The sequence below is a fragment of the Setaria viridis genome, chromosome 8 (assembly GCF_005286985.2).
Source record: "Setaria viridis chromosome 8, Setaria_viridis_v4.0, whole genome shotgun sequence".
Classification (NCBI taxonomy): Eukaryota; Viridiplantae; Streptophyta; class Magnoliopsida; order Poales; family Poaceae; genus Setaria; species Setaria viridis.
In genome coordinates this window covers 31,780,260-31,795,221 of record NC_048270.2, presented here as the reverse complement: position 1 = coordinate 31,795,221, position 14,962 = coordinate 31,780,260, and the positions used below count along the sequence as shown (strand labels likewise).

The window sequence follows — 14,962 nt, the reverse complement described above, 5'->3', positions numbered from 1 at the left end:
CCGCGTTTGAATGCGCTGCCGGCGGGTACGTAGGGGCCGCCGTGCCGGCCGGCCGGTGCGGTGCTCGAACCGGGGGCGCGCACTCCCGGCGGCGGTTCGTCGCCGTGGTCCCGGCCGGTCGTGCCGAGCTCCGACGGATTCGATGCACGCCGCCGTGTGTCATTAGCATTCAGCGGCGGCCAGCGGGAGTGCATGCACGTACGTACGGTGTGGCACTGTGCGGCGGCGGTCCTGCATCCCTCGGTGGGCGCGGATAGGGACGGGACGGCGGATGGGTAGACGGGGAGCAGGGGGGACGCGCCCGCGCGGGATGAGGAAGACGACGACGACGGCGGCGGGCGGCGGCCGGGTCGTTTCGGCTCGATCGCGCGCGGGCGACATGGCCACGGCGCCGGGACGAGGCGGTCACGTGGGCGTACGTGCGCGCGGGTCGTCACCCCACGTGAGCACAGCTCGGGGCTGCCGGGCCCTCCTCGGCCCATCGTTGCCAATTTTCATTACGGAAAACATTTAAACAACATATGGTACTATCATTGAAGATGGTGCATTTTTTTTTATAGATGTCGTTAGTCCAAATATCACACTGGAGAGCATATCATCGTTTCCTATTTATGATTGGAGAAATTAAGTACTCCCCCATCCCAAATTGTATGTCGTTTTATCTTTTATAGGTGTATAGTTTTTCTATGAATCTAGATACAGCGTATGTCTAGATGCATAATAATACTATGAATCTAAAAAAACTAAAATAACATGCAATTTGAAACGGAGGGAGTAATTATTATCGTAGGTGCTTTCATGCGTTATTTATTTATAAGGAAAATTTTGGTTAGCCTCCAAGATCATACGTACCAAAAACAGACGCATGCTATGCGGTGGCGGTTATATTTTTCATTTTGTAATGGTCATATTCTTCTCCTCCCCAGCTTATCTCTCTTCTTCCACCTCGCTCAGGTGATCTTTTTGGTTTCCTGCGCCACCTTGCTCCCGACGTCACACAGCACAATGGTGTGCACCTCCATGACTCCATCGTCCTTGTCCCTAGTGGCCTGTGTAGCGTGAAGCAAAATGCAGGGGGGCTAACTTGTCAAATCCAGACTAATATGCACAAGAGTTGCGTAGAAGCAAAATACAATAGGTTCATGTTCATCTACTTCTGCTTGTGCCTCATCATGCCTTCTTGCTTGTGTGGGCTGAATTAGCTATCAACAAGCTATAGCGACTGCAATTTGCACCTTGCTCTTCGAAAATTTTTACCAGGCAGGGGGATCCCTCTATGGCCCCAACGTAGCTCCGCGTGCATGCTTGTCCCTATTTTGCGCACCGTCGACAGCCCCTTTGCAACCTCCATCCCAGTGATTCCTCCCGAAGAGGCAACCACACAATCTCACGAGCACCTGAAAGGAAAAACCCTAAACCCAAACCCCATCGGAGAAGGTGAGGTTTTGCTTGCCTTCTTTTTTACAACGAGGTATTGCTTGGTTCTTTCCGTTCCATTTTTTTCATTTTTATTTGAGGAAAAATGTCCTCATTTCTGCTACGTACTAAGCAGGACCGTACCTAAGTTTAGGTGGCCCTGGTGCAAACACAAACTGGTGGCCCTATATTTCAAAGATACAAATAAGAAAAATATAGTTATACTTCACAATGTAATTACCATAATCATTAATATCTCGCAGGCTCGTGCTAAGTTGCAATTCCGCTAAATGTTGATTGCATCTGCGTCCGTGTCAGCCTCGTGCCGTAGTTGCCGATGGAAGGTGAGACGTCATGACCAGAGACTCTTTTTTATAAATGCCTGATTTGATCATCTGGGTTTAGAGCTATTGGCTTGACTGGCTTGACGTGGAAGACGCATGATTATTACATATATATTTTAGTGGGCTAATTGTTGCTTAGGGTGGCCCCTCAAAATTGGTGGCCCGGTGCGGTCACGCCACTTGCGTCACCTAATGTACGGGCCTGGTACTAAGCAACGTAAATATATCCATCGGTTGGGCACGGTGCAACAATTCCAAAAGAAAACGACGCCCTTTATCCAAAGATTTCGGAAACATCCAAACAAAATGTAGGTTCCATTTGGATCCATCCGGATTGTTCCAGCTTACACAAGCTGTGGGATCCAAACACACTAGATTTTGACCTCATATTCTAAAATCCAGAAGCTAGGTACCCAAAATCTCAAAAGGTGAAGTTGGATAGCTTTTGCTAGATTTTTGAAGACAGAGAGAGATAAGAAATTATAGAATCTACTCCTCCAAACAACCACATCGGATTCTACCCAAAATCTAACTTTCGGAAACCAACCCAAAATCCAACTTTTGAAAACTAAATATAATAATGAAAACCATATTTGCGGGTATCCTAGGTGGGTGCCGTGGGTGTAAATCTGGGCTCTCGAGCCCTCGTAAACCGGCATTGACCACGCAGTATTTTACCCCAAGGAAGTTTGAGCGCGACCTGCACGGTCGGTCTTCGGGTGCTCCGATCCGCCCTGACACGCAGATCATCTGACACCCCGGTCCCACCACCACCAGTCTTTTTCTAAAAGAGGCATTAACGCACGCCCTCCAGCCGCAGCAAACGGCCAGCGCAGCGAGTGATGACAACCAGGCTCGGCTCGGCTCGGCTCGCTGCCGCCGTACCGGCGGTGCCATGCATGCAAGGTTTTAAATGGTTCGATTTGGCTCATATGTATGCACGTACGACGGCCGCTTGACCAGATCTTTGACCGTCCGGCCCTCTGACCGCCGGCTGCTGGGGTCGTCCTACTCCGGCGGGCGGCCGGCCATAGTGCGGCCAGCTTTTCCGCTCGACGCTCTTGGCGAAAGCTGCTGGCTCGATCGCGTCGTACGTGCCCGTCCGTGACCGATCGACCTGGCGGTGCTTTGTGGCAGCGGTGGTGGACTGGTGGTGGCGACATGACGTGCCGGGACAGAGAGTCGCAGAGGAGAACCTAGGAGGCCTACTCCAAGTGAATCTTTACCGAGGTCAGTAGGCTTTTTTTGTCTCTCATGAATCATGATCGTAACAGTATCGCATTGAGGAGAACAGTGTGATACGATACTGGTACGATCCCGCGCGGTCAGGTCAGGCCGTTCTGATCCCCCTTCGTCCTGCCACCCGAGTCACCCCTGGGCCCTGGCCGCAACCACGACGGCCCGGTCATCGGACCGGCCTCTGCTCGTGGACCCGTGCCCGTCCGTGTACTCCGGAACGTGCGTGACCTGATGCCCGCACGGCAGTGAAACGGAAGGGCGCTGGTGAGCGACTGACGCGACGCCGGCCCGGCCGTGCGTTCGTTGGTGCCGACCTCAGCCGATCCCTTCTCGGGATAGCGCGCGGCGCGGGTCTCTCGTTCTCGTCAGCCAGCCGGCGGCGAATATTCCCCGTCCCACGGTCTCCCAGGCATCATCGTCCGACGTCCGTTCCGCGCGCAGGCCGGTGATCCCTGCACGAAGACAAGGCGGCGGCGGTGGGGCATTTTTTCCCCCCCTCCACCTTTCTCTGAGCTCATTACGTACATTGCCGGTGACACGGGACAGCACTAACCCTGAACTTACAGGTCGCGTTCTACCGGTTAGCTTCGTTCCACCAGCATGCCGGCCGTTCCAAGTGCAACCGGGGACCTCTCCCCCAGCCAATCTGCGATGAGCGAGCCTGCAGTTCCGAAAGCAAGCCATGATTCCAACCCTCGGGGGGGGGGGGGGGGGGGGGGGGGGGGGGGGGGGGGACCGGCCTGAGATCTTGTCAACGGTTGAGGCGCCTTTCTCTGCGGTCCACATTTTCCACACCACGTTTCGATCCGGACACTTTCGTGGCTAGCCTCCAAGACCTCGCGTGCATGTACCGCTCACGTAGCTAGTCACATTTTTCACCAATCCCCCCCCCCCCCCCCCCCCCCCCCCACCTCGAGTTGCAAAATGCCATAGTACGCAGGCCTCAACCAAATCCCTGACGATAACCACGGCTCGCATCGGATGGACCAGCATGTGCGGCTTTGCTAATTTAGTGTGCTTCCTCAATGGTTACAGCCGTAACAACCCTAGCATGCATACGTAACCGTCTCTGATGCTATATATACAACCCTAAGCAAAATAAAAAAATCGGTGGCTACTGGCTAGTGATCGTAGCCCTCGATCTCGAGCAACAACCCTCCCGCCCACGCGCCGCACGGCCGCCCATTGTCAAATGCGGAATCGGAAACCACCCGACCCGATGCCCCCGATCCGAGGTCATGTTTAGTTCCTTCCAAAATCCCAACTTTGGCACTATGCAAAAAGAAGATTCCCCATCACATCAAACTTGCGGTACATGCATGGAGTACTGAATGTAGACGAAATTAAAAACTAATCGCACGATTTTGTTGTACTTTGCAAGACGAATCTTTTGAGCCTAATTAGTCAATATTTGGACAATAATTCACAAATACAAACAAAACAATACAGTGTTGCTACAGTAATTTTGACACCCTAAAGTTGAGCAACTAAACAAGGTACAAGTTTGATTACGGAGCAACTTGCAGCATGTTGGCACTATACAAATGCCGGTAATCCCCAGCTTGGCTGCGGTTGCAGTACTGCGCCTGCGTGCTCTGGGAACGGATCACGGCCTCGAGGTCCCGACTGCCCCCACGTTGCCGAAAAAGGGCACTGGCATCCTTCCAACCCAAGGAACGCGGCGCTGACACTTCCTTTCCTGCACCGTCGATTTTTCTTTTCCCTGCACCGTCTGATTTTTCTTTTCAAGTCACTGCTGTCGTATGCCTATATTTGGTGCCTCGCCAGTGAATCAGTGATCACTGCAAGGTTACATTCCTCCTTTCGTATAAAAATATTCATATTTATCTTCATTTCATGGTATGGTATACTTCACGCCAGAATATATCCAGCACCTGAAAGAATCATATAGTGAAAGATCATATTTGGGCTTACCAGAATATAGCTGCAAATATTGCCATGCAATATTTTTGGTACGAAGAGCGAAACAAAGAAGATAGCAAACATAATAACCGACAAATAATGTATTCTAATTGCTGCAAATATGGAAAAAAATCGAACACATTTTTTATACAAGAATGAGATCGAAAATAGGATACGAGCATTAAGCAAAGAAGATCCCGAGGAAAATGATATTAAACCCTATATAGTAAACGCGCCAAATTTCATTATTTTTCTGCCACCCATTATTTTTCCTAATCTATCTGCTGGATACACCACACGCCACATCTATCTGCTGCTATATCAAGCGAAAAAAATAGAGATCCGGAGCACTCCCTCGCTGCAGGCCTGCATCAGCACTTGCTCCATCTCGATCTACGTCAGCGCGGCGTCATGTGGAGATCCGGTGCCAGATGGGATGCGCGGAGCAGGAGCAGACCGCAGACGCATGCATGTCATGCCAGGCACTGTAGATAGTAGATGGCGCAGCAGCAGCCAGCGGCCAGCGGGGAGGGACACGTGCGTGCGTGCGTCAGCGGATTGTTGCCCAGATTGGCACAGGTCACGGCCTCCCCTCCCCCCTCTGACCGGATTTGACCATCCCCTCCGCCCGCCCAGGCTGCAACTGCGAAGGCCGCAGGAGCAGGACCCAGCGCGAGCGCCAGAGGTAGCAGCGCGGTGCCGTCTGCTGCCCGTGTTTGCAATGCCATCCTGGAAGATTACCGCATCGCTTGACGAGAGAACAGGGGAGCCAACGGCGGCCTGGAAGGCCGAGGGTGGCCTTGCCGTGCTTCCTGCTCTGTTCTCCGTTCCTCCCCTGCCCGGCCATGCCATGCGCGCGGCCGCATCGGGGTCTCTGCAAGTGGTCTTTCAGATTATTTCAGATTATCTCTGCAAGGGGTCTCTGCAAGTGGTGTTTTTGGGACTATAAATAATATGAAATGAGCTTATTTCAGATTATTCGTGATCCCAAAGTGATCTTTTACTTTTTTTTTTCTCACCATGGTATGTGCCCGAATCTCATAACTTTATAGCAACAAAATTACAGAGTATGCAGTTCAGTTCTCAACCTGCTTACGGAGGAAAACTAACAGTTAACATGACATAGACTACAAAGTTTAACTCTTTTTTCAGACCTCTACGTGAAACCAAACGGCTAACAAGGACTATAACTAATCAGCAGCTTGCAAATCCCTTTTCCAGATTTTGCATCACATCTACACCACTGCTGCATCACTTGATGGAACCTCTTGAGGGTGAAACTGTAATACAAGTGATCTTTTACGCTACTAACTTAAACAATAATCCAGATTACATAATTTAGGAGAGAAATAAACAGACCCAAAGACCTGACCTAACCAAGGAGCTAGATAATGGATGACCTACCTCCAAGTTCTCACAATTTTTTTCTTCACCTAAAGATAATTCTACTGCAACCGCGTATTCAGAGGTGCGTTCCTGAAATGCACGCGGGCGCGCAGAGCTCCGCTGTGGCTACCACTTCCGGTCACTGTGCTCACCGGTTTTTACTGCTGCTTCCGGTTACTGTTCACCGTTTACGCGCGCGCAGGGGATGCTGCCGAAAGCGTGCAGCGCAATGCGCGCACGACAGTGGCAGGCGACGACGCAAACGGCCAGGCCATCACCAGCCGCTAGATCGCGCCGGCCCTGCCACTGCCGCGCCCCCCCCCCCCCCCCCCCCCCCCCCCCCCCCCCCCCCCCCCCCCCCCCGTGGCCGTGCCGGCCCGCGCTCGGCAAGGGAGCAGACGCGCGCTCGGCAAGGGAGCAGACGCGCGCAGAGCCACAGACCCGACGCCCCTGCCTGCCTGCCTGACCGCCACCAGCCAGCCACAGGCAGCGTCCGCCGCCGACGCCCACGCCGCGCTCGCTGCTCTTCCAACCGTAACCGCGGCCGGCGGCGTCATCCCACTTCCTCCTACCATACCGTGGTTAAAAACGATCACGCACGCACGCAGAACCGCAGGCAGCGCCCACATGCGCAGGGGAGGGGAGGGGTGCGCCTTCTTTTGGGTGGTTGTGCCGCGGCGTGTTGGCGCCGGTCCAACCGCGCGCGGCCGAGATCGCCGTGACCCTGCCCGTTTTTTCCCGTCCCCGGTCAAAGCTCGCGGTCGCGGGAGGCCAGCAGGGCGAGTCACCGAGTCGGCTGGAGTCGCTCGAAGGCCACGCGCGGCTTAGCTGCCGGCTGCCGCTGTTGTGCACGCACCACCACGGGGCACGGGGCCGTGTCCGGCCGGCCGCCTCCGAGTCCGCGCCGAGCTCGCCGTCCGGGTCGGCTGGCTGCCTTCCTACTGGTTGGTCGCCGCGCCGCCGTCCCGAGGCGCGCGGACGCCGTGCGTGGCGTGGCTCTGTGGTGCTCTGGTTCGTGGGGGTCTCGTCTCGGTCGTTGGCTAGGCCGATCGACCTGCTGATCGCCCAGTTGGGAGTTGGGAGGTTGGGAACTTGGGTTGGGTCATTGGGTGGGTCGTTGGGCCACGAACGAGTAGACTGGTAGTGGTAGTACAGTACGGTAGCGGCCACATTGGAGAACCGTACTGCGGCTCGGCTCGTGCACCCAACCGGCCGGTGACCCTTGCACATGTGTGACCGAGTTCCTAGCTAAAAGTTGAGTAATCAGTACCATAGTTTCGGATGCGCGTACGAGAAACATCTTTGAAATCCGGGCGCCAGGCCCGATCAAACGGAGCATGCAGCAAAGCCATACGGGTTTGGGAACACAACCGAGAGTTTGACGAGGAAAGCAGAGGAGACACTGTTGCCCGTTCGGAGATGGGTAGCTACAAAATACTAGGCACGAGCGAAGAGTTAAGGGGTTTGATCCTATGAGATTCTGTGATCTTGATATTCCCTAAAGACCTCCCATCCATTTTTGATGTGTTATACGAGCTCACTAACCTTGCTACTACGCTGCGGAAAATTTTTTTTTGTTTCCTTCCCATTGCCGCCCAGATATGCATGGCCTCGACACCATCTGACATGTCAAAGAATATTTCTTGTGTTCGTGTCCCACCTTTCTTCTACACTGCCATACATTTCAAGCAAGGTTTAAAATAGAATACGCGAAGGCTCCCACATCTGTGATTTGTCCCAACACACAAACCGACCGTATCATTTCCTGACGCAGTAAGGATTAGGACCAACGGCACCAATGCACCATTATACTACACGTCTACACGTACTATAGTACAGTATATACTCCTAAACACAAGGACACAACCAGGCTTAGCTGTAAAAAGCCGAACGCACGAGCCAGTGATTCAGTGAACCCATGCACGCACGCACGATGGCACGAGCTGACGAGCACGAGCTCTCACTGACAGCCTTTAAACAAGCCGCCGAAAAGAGAAAACCATCCGAAAAGCCAAAAAGGCTGACCCGTGGGCCCCACACGTCATCCTCAGCACGGCCAGTCGGCTCCCGTCGACGACGCCTTGTGCCTCCCAGCTCCCAAGACGCCAACGTCTCGTCTCCCCTCCCCTCCCGCGCACCGCTCGTACCCCGACGCGTCGACACGAACGGCAGTGGCAAGCTACGTAGTTATCAGTTGCATCGAGGGGCAGCGGTGTCATTTTGGAGCTCTCCCCGCCACCGCTTTAAATCGCTCCCAAAAGCGGGAGCCGAAGAGAGCGAGGCACCCAGAGCGCCGCAGCCCGGAGGCGGACGGAGGAACGGAGCAGAGGAGGAGGAGAGGAGACCACAGACCCAAGAGGAGGCGGAGATGGTGGCGATGAGCGTGGACGAGGACGAGGAGCGGCGGCTGGACGAGCGGCCCATGCACCAGGGATGCATGGCCGGCTTCCTCCACCTCTTCGACCGCCCCCAGATCCTCTCCGGCCGCCGGCTCCACGGCTCGCCGCGCCGCCTCATGTCCTCGGGCTCCAGTGTACGCCCGCGTCCCCCTGCCTGGCTTGCTACCTCCTTCCTTCCGCTGTCGCTCGTGGTCGCGGGTTAGTTACTGATGGTGGCTGCTGCTGCTCTGTTTCGTGCGCGTGCAGGGGTCGGCGACGCCGTCGGAGCGGTCGATGCAGCTGGACCGGGCGACGCCGGCGCCTTCGTCGCCGGACATGACGCCGCCGGCCGCGCCGAGGCCGTCGCTGCAGCTCCCGCCGCTGGACCTCAAGGACGGCGGCGGCGGCGCCGGTGGGTTGGGTGGGATCGGCGCCGCGCCGTCGTGGAGGCTGCCGCGGCTCTCGCTCGACAGCCGCGCGGTCGTGGACGCCAGGGGCAAGCTCCGGCCGCGCGAGATCCGGACCTCGCCCGCCCCCGGCGGCGCGCCCCCGTCCCCGTCCGCGGGGGACGAGCGGCGGTCTCCCAGCGTCGTCGCGCGGCTCATGGGCCTCGACGCTCTCCCGCACGGCCAGACGGCGGCGGGGGACGGCGCGCATTCCGGCGCTGCCAGCCCGGCCGCGCTCCGGCGGTCGGCGTCGGAGCGGGTGCCGAGGGACCCGTCGCACTTCCGGTTCGTCGACCCGGCCTTCTTCGAGCGCCCCTCGTCGCCGCTCCCGCCGCTGATGCAGAGGCCGTCGCCGTCGGCAGCGGCTGCGGCCGCGGAGGCGGCGATGATGCGGCGGGCGCCGCCGGATCCGGCCTGCCCGCGCGCGTTCCAGAGGCGCAGCCGCTTCGACGCCCACGAGGTGTTCCCGGACCCCGCGAGGCGCGCAGACCCGACGGCTGCCGGCGCACACGGCGAGATCGCGCTCTACGGCGAGATCGAGCGGCGCCTCCGCAAGCGCGGCATCGCGGAGCCGGCGCGGGATCTCGAGACGCTCAAGCAAATCCTGGAGGCGCTGCAGCTCAAGGGCCTGCTCCACCACGCCCCGCCGCAGCCCATCCGCACCGCGCCGCCACCGCCCATCGTCGTCATGCGCCCGTCCAGTCGCGCGCTGCCGCAGGTGCAGCCGGCGGCACGGTTGACGCCCGCGCGGCGGCTCCGCGTCGACGTCGACCGCGCTCGCCGCCCACGGTCGCCTGATCCGTCTGCGTCCCCCGCGCGGAGCCCGGCATCCCCCGCGAGACGCGGCCCGCACTCGCCGCAGCGGCGTGTGTCTCCGGCGCAGTCCCCGAAGCAGCAGCCGCCGCCGCAGCCTTTCAGGAGGCCAAGCGGCTTTGACTCCGCGGGCGCCCGTGCCCGCATTGCCCGCCGCGCGGCGCAGAACGCCGCGGCGCTCTCTCCCGACGACGAGGCCTCAACCACCTTTTCCGACGGCGGCAGCAGCAGCTCCTTCAGCGCCTCCTCCCGCTGGGACTTGGAGCCGGTAGGCCTCCATGACCATTATTGAAATCACAACATTTTTCGCAGTGTCTCCCTCTCTTAACATTCTGGTACCATTTCGCGATGCAGCAGCCGGACACCCGGACGGACCGCGTGCTGGAGCGGTGCGGAAAGCTCCTGAGCAGCATCCAGGCTTTCACCGGCGGCGACGCGGCGGGGTCCGACCAGCAGCCGAGCCCGGTGTCCGTGCTCGACGCGGCGGCCTTCCTCGCCGACGAGGAGTCGCCGTCGTCGTCGTCGGGGTCGAAACGAGCCATCGACTTCAGCAGCAGCAGCGTCGGCCGCCCGAAGCCTTCGGCAGCCACGGCGGCGTCCGACCCGGAGGATGACGAGTGGGCCCTCGCGCCGTGGCCCGCGGTGGGCCCCGATGCGGGCGGCGACCCGGACTACGCCTACGTGGCGGAGCTGGTCCGGCTGTTCGGTGGCGCCCGCAGGCTGCGGGACCCGGCCGACGTGTACAAGGCCGCGGAGCAGGGGCGCCCCGTCGACACGTGGCACCACCGGATGCTGCTGTGCGGCGCGGTGGGCGAGGCCCTGGAGCGGCAGCGCGCGGCGTGCCCGTGGGAGCCCGCGGCGTGGCTCCGCGGCGCAGAGCTCGTGGACCACGTCTGGGCCGAGGTCAGGCGCGCCGGCGAGCCCGTGGCGCTGGCCGCCGGGGAAGAGGACATGAACGACGTCACCTGCAACGCGATCCGGCGCGACCTTACCGTTGACGGCGGCCGGTGGGCGCCGACGCAGCAGGGGCGGCGGGTGGTCTCGGGAGCGGAGGCAGCGGAGGCCGTGCTGCAGATCGAGCGGCTGGTGTTCAAGGACCTGGTCGCCGACACGATCCGCGAGCTCGCCGACGCGGACCGGCCTCTTCCCCGCCGGAAGCTGGTCTTCTGATCAGGCCAGGTACAACAACGCCGGCAGCGTCACCGGAGGCTGCTACCAGTCGCCAGAGAATCGAAAGTGGAAAAATAATGGAATTTAACTCTTAATTTTCTGTTCCTTGTGTTTCTGTTCCTCCTATTAGCATTAGCGAGCCATGTAAAATTATCTAGTTACTGCTATTTTTACTCCCTACTAGTAGCCCTAGGCCATGTTGATTACTGCTAATCGGTGTGTTTCGATAGCCACGGAAGTGAGGTTGATGTAATGATGGAGCAGTTTTAAGCACTCCACTGAATGAATGATGCGTTTTCACTCAACTGTTACTGCGGCCAGAGGTGCTGCTGCTGGTGGCCTGGTGCCATTGCTGCTTGTGATCTGTGGAGATCGTAGGGATGATCTGGTTGGTGTTCCGGGCATGTGGCGGCAGTGAAGGGCGACGACCGTAGTGGAGTACGGACCCGGGGCGGCGTGAAAGCGCGCCTGAATGCTGATCGGGGCTTGACCTCGCCGTCGTACAGACCCCCGATTGAATGTTGGTGTTCCTTGGTTGGCGCTTGCTGCAGCTAGCGGAGCTGCTGATGGCAGGTGCAGAGCAGAGCAAGCGAAGGAGCAGGAGCGTCGTGGAGGGGACGGCTCGGCTGCTGACGAGGAAGGAAGGAAGGCTCTGTTTGGGCGAGTGGTGGGTGATGACGTCGCCGGCCTGGATGGGAGCTCGTGCTGGCAGAAGCGTATGGTGTGAGAAGGGATGAGCCATGAGAGGACGAGCGCGAGGCCATGTTCGGCGTCGAGGAGGGCGGGGTGCGGTGGTCGCCGTGGAACCGGGAGCAGGGGCAAGTGCTCCGTCGAGCTCGTTGTTTTGTCGGTGCCCTTTCTCGTTGGGTGGAAGACGCCACTGTGATCTCAGATCGCTATCACTGCTGCATTACGACTTTGCGAGCAGTGGCAGCCGAGAGCGCGCCGTGTCCTCCCAACGGATCCTGCCAATTAAAGTGATCTGATGGATCGCAACACCCCCTTCTCGGCGCAGACCCAGCCGTGAATGCGGACGCGTCCGTCCTCGGATCGCAGGCAGAGGCTGCGCGGGCGCTGAAACGTAGGAGGAGGAGGGGAAGGCGGCGGCGGCGGCGGCGGCGCCAGTGTGGTGGGCCGCGGGGCAGGAGCACGGGCCCGCCGGCCGGCCGGCCGGACGGACCACATGGTCGCTCGGCTCGGCCCGCGCGGCGTGTCCCCCGGCCGGAGAGCACGCGGGGCCGGACAGGGGCTGGCCCGTGGGCCACGCGCAACGGCCAACCTGCTCGCTCGCCCGTTCGCTCGTTCGCATGGTGTGGTAGTTGCTGGTATGGTTCGTTGGGTCGATTTGGTTGGTTCGTGAACGCACACGTCGCGTCGCGTCACGTCGCGCGTGCCTCCTCCTGCTCCGCCGTGCCGTGCCATGGTCCCCGAGGCCCGAGCCGACTACGGTGAACACGTCGGATGGGCCAGGCCGTGGAGGAAGAAAGAGAGTTACTCCGCTGCCGCCGCTAGCAGATATTTTTATATTTTTATTTTTATTTTAGTATTTTGCAAAAATATATGGTCAAACAAAAAAATTGCAAATCTAAATCCGTGTGAAACGGCGGAAGGTGAAGGTGTATTTGTAACAAGCTACCACCATTTGAACGGTAACTTCTAATTCGTAAGAACTCGTATGGAGATAATCTTTATATGAAATTGTCAATATCGACGAGATATACAACTTTGTAGTTCAAACTTTTTTTATTTGGTGTCATCTTGATGCTCAAATGATCGATACAAGTTTCAGATATCAAATTTGCTCAAATAATCGACACAAGTTTCAGATCTAAAATTTGAATTTTGGATTTGAAACTTGTGTCGATTATTTGAGCACCAAGATGACACCAAATGAAAAAAGTTTAAATTATAAAGTTGTAGATCTCGTTGAGATCTACAATTTTCATATAAAATTTATCTTTATCCAAGTTCATATGAATTAGTTATGATGTGTTGAAAGTGTACTGCCTAGAGAAGAGAAGTTACCGCCGGTTCAACTGTCAGTAGCTTGCTACACCACACGACGGTATAGGTATAGATTTGCAATTTTTTATTTGACCATACATTTTTGCAAAATAAAAAAATAAAAAAATTCCCGCTAGCATCTACTAGTAGCCTTGCCTGCTACGGAGTAGTAGCCTTTGCCCCTGCATCAGATCCGTCATCGTCGTCCCAGGCCGCTGCGATCGAGTGACGCAGCTTCCGTTCTGCAGCGCGCGCGCCGTCGGAGTGGTCGGAGCTCCGGTGTGCGTCCGATCAATGCGACCTCCTTGTCGCCGCCGGTTGGTCCCCGCCGGCCTACGCCTACGCCCCCTCTCGCGGCAGCAGCGACTGGAGCTGCCACCACCGGCCGGCCGGTAATGATTGGAGCTGCCTGCATGCATGCATGCGACGGACGGAATCTGCCGCCGATCGGGTGACGACGGCGGCGCCACCGGCTGGCTGACGCTGATCATGAGCTGGTGGTCCGTCCTCGATCGATGGCTAGCTGCACATGCATGTGATGCCGGCTGCCGATGCAAAGCTTTTTAGATCCCCGTGCGTAGTGGAGATCCAGGTCCTTCAGGCAGCCGTAAGCTGCTGTCGTTGCGGCGTGGCGTGGCAGGGGGAGCCGAGGAGGATCGGAGGAGGACCAGCTCGTATGTCCACGCCGTTGTATCGATCTGTCTGTGCGGGTTTGGCACGTCGCTGTTGCAGGCTCCGATGACGTCTGCCACCTGCCGGTCAGCCGCACTGGCTCGTAATGATTGGAGGGCACCCGCTGCATGACTGCGTCGCATTCGCATCGCATGCATGCACAGGCCGGCCCTGCATGTATGCAGCCGTGGCATGCATGGGCGCGCGGCCGGAATGATCGATGCACGGAATCTGCCGCTTGCTTCCTAGGTCCTCGTGCGTAGTGGAGATCGATCGATTCATGCAGGCCGTTGCAGAACGCGCATGCATGATCGGAGGAGCCGGTCGAGAGAGTAGGACCAGCGAATCCGGCGACGTCGCTGTACGCTCTGACCTTCCGGCGGTCGCCGCCGGCCGGCCTGGGGACCATACCCTCTTGAAGAAGTGTGCATGCATGAGATGGCCTGGAAATGAGAGGTGACCATGCAGGCCGCAGCCGGCCGGAAACTGTAGGCTGCTTGCGGCTTCAGGGAGGCGGGTGCTCTTCGCGGAGGCCTGCGACGCCGTCGCCTTTCTCCCTTCCTCGCCGAACCCATCCACGCCATGGTTGCAGGGCTGCTCCAGGAGGACCTAGCGCCCGCCGCGGCCGGGGTGCTTCGCGAACCTCTCCACCTTCGAGGTCTTCCCGCCACAGGTGTTGTGCCACCTTCTCCTCTCTCTGCTAGTGCCGGCGTCGCGCCTTCAGTCGTTTGTACAGGCACATTGGTTCGGGCATTACTTATATACTGTAGAGATTTATTTTTACTGTCAAATTTGGATGGTTCGGCCACCGATTCAGACATGTGGAGATGGCTCGTTTTCAGTAACTAGTCTTATTCTTTTTACCTGGGATCAATATTCATCGTTTCAGGGATTTAGGAGTAGAACGGGTTCCCCAAATTCCTCATTCCTTTATGTTTCTGAAGGGTTGTATTGGCCAGGAAGGATCAAGGGCCTCCTGCAAGCTAGGAAAAGCTTTAGGATCATCTGAAAAACACTCTGAATTGCAGGTGATGGACTTGACGGAAGGAGCACAAGTACCTAAGATACGGTGCCGCTTTGCTGCATCTAGAACTCTCTTGCAGCAATCTGTACAGCAGCATACTTCATCTATTGCTGGAAGATGTATGGATGTATTAAAAATAAAGAGATT

At 57.6% G+C, this 14,962-nt stretch overlaps 1 protein-coding gene across 2 annotated transcripts; it reads left to right on the top strand.

The window, feature by feature from the left end:
* The first annotated feature begins 8,565 nt into the window (after nt 1–8,565).
* Nucleotides 8,566–11,420, top strand: LOC117866283 (uncharacterized). Of its 2 annotated transcripts, none has more exons than XM_034750458.2 (3): nt 8,566–8,841; nt 8,954–10,213; nt 10,303–11,420. In XM_034750458.2, exons 1-3 carry the CDS (start codon nt 8,677–8,679, stop codon nt 11,113–11,115), a joined length of 2,238 nt encoding a protein of 745 aa, XP_034606349.1. In that variant the 5' UTR covers nt 8,566–8,676; the 3' UTR covers nt 11,116–11,420. The 2 variants fall into 2 exon arrangements, with proteins under 2 accessions (XP_034606349.1, XP_034606348.1); XM_034750457.1 differs by having other exon boundaries at nt 8,567–8,841; nt 10,300–11,420.
* The last annotated feature ends 3,542 nt before the right edge of the window (nt 11,421–14,962 follow it).

What these genes read in the sequence shown, in the direction of transcription:
- LOC117866283 (XM_034750457.1), top strand. Translation starts at nt 8,677, where the DNA reads ATGGTGGCGATGAGCGTGGACGAGGACGAGGAGCGGCGGCTGGACGAG. An exon ending in TCATGTCCTCGGGCTCCAGT is followed by an intron (nt 8,842 to 8,953) that starts GTACGCCCGCGT and finishes GTGCGCGTGCAG; the next exon opens with GGGTCGGCGACGCCGTCGGA. An exon ending in CCCGCTGGGACTTGGAGCCG is followed by an intron (nt 10,214 to 10,299) that starts GTAGGCCTCCAT and finishes TTCGCGATGCAG; the next exon opens with CAGCCGGACACCCGGACGGA.